General features: G+C 29.9%; 1 protein-coding gene across 1 annotated transcript in view; it reads right to left on the bottom strand.

Moving 5' to 3' along the window:
* Window positions 1–336: 336 nt before the first annotated feature.
* The window catches only part of LOC127701576 (laminin subunit beta-1-like), a 119284-nt gene continuing 113593 nt past the window's right edge, over window positions 337–6027 (bottom strand). The window contains exons 29-31 of the mRNA XM_052205543.1: window positions 5737–5913; window positions 4262–4418; window positions 337–3646 (exon numbers count right to left, since the gene is read on the bottom strand). Of these exons, the coding sequence (XP_052061503.1) occupies window positions 3507–3646; window positions 4262–4418; window positions 5737–5913 (474 nt within the window). The 3' untranslated portion in view covers window positions 337–3506. The remainder of the gene's footprint in view (window positions 3647–4261; window positions 4419–5736; window positions 5914–6027) is intronic.

Raw genomic sequence — 6027 nt, 5'->3', positions numbered from 1 at the left:
CACCAAAATTCAAACTTGATCTGTGTTTTGTGGTAATAAGCATTGTGTATAAGTTTCATAACATTTGGTTGAGGCAAACTAAAGTCCGAGAATGGAAACCAATTTTGGGACGTACATACGTATGTATGTACGTTCGTATGTACAGATGGACAAGGGTAAAACTTAATGCCACTCTGCTACAGCGGGGCATAAAAATATTTGTGAAAAAATTATGTGTAGACACGTGCCTAAAGTGCCTAACGGCAGCTACGCCCCTGAATCAAGACAACAGATGCTAAATGATGGTAACAGCTCACCCTGGACTCTTTGGGCTGGGCAAGATACAAAAAGAAGAAATAGGAAACTGCATAGGGTTTATTATTTCTTAAAATGGAAGATTTGTTTTCTACTTCAAAAACTGCTATAAAATTACATAAAACTCACTATTTACTTTGATCACTTAATATAAAATATGCTTGTAAATATATCAAAGTCGATAAAACAATTGCATAATTATCTTTGGTTTTATAACTACTATTTTAAAATGGTATAGTAAAAAAACAATGAAGCTTATCAAACCTTGACAATAGTAAATTACAAAGGCACATATGACATTCATTTTATTTGTCTTTAGTCTAGCGTAATTTCATACATCAATCAGTGAATTCAAAGTTTCAGAAATATTTATATGTCGTCAAATATATCTATTGTGAACATAAAACATTAAATATCCAAGACAATGCAATATATTTATACTACAAAATGGTCAAGTATTGACTGAAATAAGTTTTGTATTCTTTAAGCATTTTTTATTCTCGTAGAAGGCATTGTTACTAAATCACAGAAAATAACACACATGATTGTCATGAAGCAGTACCATGTTAATCTACAAACAGAACTTCAAATGAATCAAGTGTCAAGGAGATTTATAATTTTTCTTGGGAAGATTTTGATTAAAGCTCATTTTACACACTGTTCAAAAATAAAAGTATGTGTAACCTTAATATATAAATCAATTGAAGGTAACAAAAAAAAGAAGAACCAGAACCATAAGTGAATTTGAATTTGATTATGAAACTGTCAGTTAGAATCTGACAGTAAAACTGATTCTGGATTTAGCTTAACCAATGGAAAAACAAATGACACAACATGAGTTGTACACCTTTTTTGAGTGGAAACAACTGAGTTAAATTTCAGAACCTTCAATAACAAGATCAGCAAAATAAAAAAAATGAAAGGATCTAATGCTATGACAAAACTCTGTTTGCTCTCGATAACTGGACTGATTGTTAAATTCACACACTATTTGTGCATAGTAGTTTGAGCTTTTTTAAAGATAATTGATTAAAATTTAATAGCAGAACAGGACAAAATAACAATATTTATACTTGACACAGTTTTTTTTCTCGTTATCTTTTTAAGTCAGTACTACCAAGATTTGTTTCAAAATGTGCTTAATATCAACATCTGCACTTGAGCGGGTCATCACCATAGTAACAACTCTAAATGAGCATTTCTACCAGTTTCTTATGAAGTGGTTATATAATTCTGCAGAATTTTTGCTTGTATCAATTTTTACCAAATCAAAATTTAGAATTACCCATTTCAAATTCTTATTTTGGATTTGCAAGCACCATTCCTGCTATTTTTGGTTTCAATAAGTTCAAGGGTTATGTTAATAGAGGACAGATACCAAATGGTAACGATCACAATTGGCAATCTTTTCAACAATTGGTCTAGTCTGGAAATTTGTATTTCTAGCCAAAAGTGAACATAAGAATGTTATTTAGATGTGAAGTTAAAATTATCTGGATTTCTTAGTTTTGACTTGTTGGTGGGTCAATAAATGATTATAAATTACATTGTAGCATAAATATCAAAAATATTGTATACTTAAATGAAAATGCAACCTTTAAAATAAACTGCATCAGCAATAATATTATTGAAACAAGATAAACTGTTACAGCATTTTTAAAAAATGATGTGAAACTCTTCTATATTATATTGTTAGGATCGATTGATATGAATTATAATTTTTTACTGAAGTACACATGAAGACAGAAACTTTTACAAACAAAAATCTAAAATTCAGACAGACATATAAAAACAACACATAAAACTATTACAAATCCACATAAATGTAAATACATATGTATTTTATAAAAGCATCTCTACATAAACATATTTACATGTATATTTACTTAAATGGTTATTTATAAAGAAATACAATAAAATCACAACTAGAGGTCCCAAAGAACCTTTAACATTCACTATGATACTAATTCAATAATGGGGACTACAAAAAAATAAAAACATCCAACATTTGATATTAGTAGGTTGTGTAACAGCAAAATGTGCAGTTGGAAATTATATTTTCTTTGACTGTAGCCAAGTTTGGTTCAGTAATGGCATAAGTAATTTGTTAATCTAAGAAATATCTCCATAACATTTATCCTACAAAGTTTTGCGTAAATTTTGCCCTGTTTTAATAGAATTAATAAAGTTAATGGATGATGGACGCCAAGTAATATATCAATAATTGACAATGGCACTGTAAATGGAATTCAAAATAAAACAGAAAGTCCATAAAAATTAAGAACAAAATTAAAACAATAGTTTTGGTTCAGGTAGTTGAGCCAATAGGGCTCCCTTATAATATATACATTAATAATGAGTCAAATTTGTTAATACAAAACAAAGGTTTTCTATAAAAGCACAAAGCGGAAAAAATGTAAGAATCTGGGAACACCAGTCTCACTTTATGACCATACCATACTGGTCACAGTTACTATTGAGAAAAAGCTCCAAACTGATTACAAAATTAAAAAAAATTTAAGTCTGAGTGCATAAGTTTGACATTAAAATAACATCATTTATATAGAAACTGTATGACAATTATTCAATTTTGTATAAGATTTATCAAAGATAATTCTGCTAAAATGTCATTACAATTCTGAGACAGAATTTTCATAGATTATTATTTTCAGAGGGATAATGTGGTCAAAATCTAATTTAATTTCAAGTCATTTTGGATCTCTTTTCAGTCCTTTTTATCAAAAGTAAGCAAAAGCAGTATTTCTAACGTTTGTACTGTGACCAGGAATACTGTGTTTTAATTTTTATGGGGATTTGTAGACTTAAAGCAAATATTATCACAAAAATATCAGAGTCTCAAACTCTGAAAAATGAAAACAAAAACAATAATGTCAGCACCATATTATAAAATTGTTCAATTATCTTTACTGAAATATAATCATGTAACACAGTTTGAGAAAAATATTGGCACATTTGTATAATAATGAGTATATGAATCTAATATACATGAGATTAATAACCATGAAATACAACCTGGATAGATAATCTGATTCACATGTATATCTAACCTACTACATTTATATATAATATCAGGAAAGCTTTAAATACAACCGTACATGCAATAAGTTATCATATTTGTAAAACAAATATGCAGATCTGTCAATTCGTTACAGCCCTTTTAAAACTTTATTACCACTAAATATGTATGGCAACTATGTTTTACATTTATAATACTCCCTGGATTTCTTTGTTATGACTTGCAGATAAATAGTCATATTTCTGTTTAATTCATCTATGTTATCAGCTAATTGATTTAAAGTCATTTCATTTTTGTTGAAATCTTCTTGCATTTCTAAAAATAGATATAAAAAAATTATACATATGTAAAAACATTCCCTTACATACAATAATAGCACTTGCAATCCTTTTTTCGAATTAAAATTTCTCTGTATTTATTATTGTTTTCAAAATAAAAAGACAAAAATTGATAAAATTTGAAATTTAAGGGCTATAACTCCTACAAGAAGTGGTCTGACAGTTTTGACATAAACAGACAGCAGGTAGATCTCAACATTCTCAACAATTCTGCCCTTGTCAGATTTTCTCTATTCATAGCAGTTTTCAAGATAAACAAAACTTGCATTTCACTCCTATGTTCTATATTAAGCCATGTTGGCAATCTTGGTAGAAAGGGGTTGAGGGTTATCAGACACATATTTTAAACTAGATACCCGGATAATGATTGTGGCTAAGTTTGGTTAAATTTGGTCCAGTGGTTTCAGAGGAGAAGATTTTTGCAAAAGTAAATGGACGGCAACAACTACGTTCAACAGATTACGGACACCAAGTGATGAGAAAAGCTCACTGGCTAGGTGAGCTTATAAAAAGATGATGATAAACCATGCATTAAAAAAAATTGATTTACTTAAAGATGATGATAAACCATACATTAAAACAATTGACTTACTTCTGAGTTTGTCTAACTTATTAGTTGTCTCCCCTGCCAATCTGTCAGCTCTAACCTTTAGATCTTGTGCCTTAGCTCTGGCTGCCTTTGTAAGGTTATAACGAGAATCTAGCTGTGATGCAGTTGGACTGTAGTCCATTTCTAGTTCATTAGCTCTCTGAAAACAAAAACATCAAATAAACAAATATCTTTAATATAATTTTTGTTATCATTTCCCAAGCATTGTAAACAGCATTCTCTTCTTCTATATTAAGACATTACAATAAGAAAATCTATAACTGCAGTGTAACAAGCATTCTGAGAGTATTGCATGGCAATACATAGTCCCCTACTGGTTAAAAATTCATTGTACTGGAACAATATGCTAACTTGATCTATAACTTGTCATGGTGTAAACTATATAACAAATATCAAGTCAATATCTTCAAGCATGACGATAAAAAGTGTGGAAAACTTATTATTTAAGTGAATTTTCTAAGACCAAAGACCATAGCTCTGCACAAAATCATCAGAACGGAAATTCAAACTTGATCTGGAACTTGTCATGATAAAACTATATACCAATCATCAAATCAATATCTTCAAGTGACGAAAATAAGTGAGGAAAACTGATTATTGGAGTGAAGTCCAAGGACCATAACTCTGCACAAAATCATCAGACCGGAACAAAATCTGAACTTGGTCTGTAACTTGTCATGATAAAACTATATACAAATTATCAAATCAATATCTTCAAAAGTGCGGAAAACTGATTTGCCGGACTGACGGATGGACAGACAGATGGACGGAGTGCAAACCTAAAGTCCCCTTTGACTTCGTCGTTAGGGGATTAATAACCACAGGTTTCAGGTAACCCATTTATTGTGAAAACAGCAAAGTGCCCACTGCCTTAAAGTATTGGATTATAGCAGTCAATTTTCCAATTTGTTTTTGTTGTAGAAACACATCATATTGAACTTTTAACAAGATAATCCTATTAACAAGATAATCTAAGAATGTTGATAAGGAGACCAGGTATAGTAAATTTGTAATAGAAATGCAATTTTTAACTAACAAATAAGGTACAAATGTTGGCCTTATATTTTATAATTCCAAACATAGCAACTTCCAGGCTGGCTAGATTGCATTTCACAGTCTGTCTATATTCATACTGAGGTTCCTCAAACATAGTACATAAAATATTATATCTACATACAAACATATACAATATTATAAATAAATTAACAAAATAAAACGTTTTCCTTCAAAAGAAGCAAGAGTATAAAACAGCTTTATCTCATTTGGTTATTTCCAAACTTTAAGGAATTCATAATGTTAAACAATAAAGAAGAGGATGTCTAGGGTAAGTATATCAGATTATTAGATTTTATTAAAGACCAGAAAGCACAGAATTTCAATATCTGTTAAAGGGAATTTTTCAAATGATTTCTATACTGGTTATACATTTTTATTGAGAATACAAATTGAGTACAAACCGTTTCCGCAACTAAAGCAGTCTCACTAGCACGTTGTGCAGCATCTTCAGCTTGTTTAACTTTGATGTCATTTTCAATGTATTTTTTTCTTAAAGCTTCCAGTCTTATCTTCAACAGTTCTATTGCTTTCAGTGACATGTCTGACTTTTCACTTGCAGCAGATGTCTCTGATTCAATCTAATAAATGAAAGAAAACTAGCTTTAAACATACAAATCTGCATGTCTATAATTCTAAATATCACTAAATTACTTCTTACTTTAACTAGACAAACTAGTGCATTCCTAGCTGAA

The sequence above is a fragment of the Mytilus californianus genome, unplaced genomic scaffold, assembly GCF_021869535.1.
Source record: "Mytilus californianus isolate M0D057914Y unplaced genomic scaffold, xbMytCali1.0.p SCAF_1, whole genome shotgun sequence".
NCBI lineage: Eukaryota > Metazoa > Mollusca > Bivalvia > Mytilida > Mytilidae > Mytilus > Mytilus californianus.
This window is presented reverse-complemented; position numbering and strand designations above follow the sequence as displayed.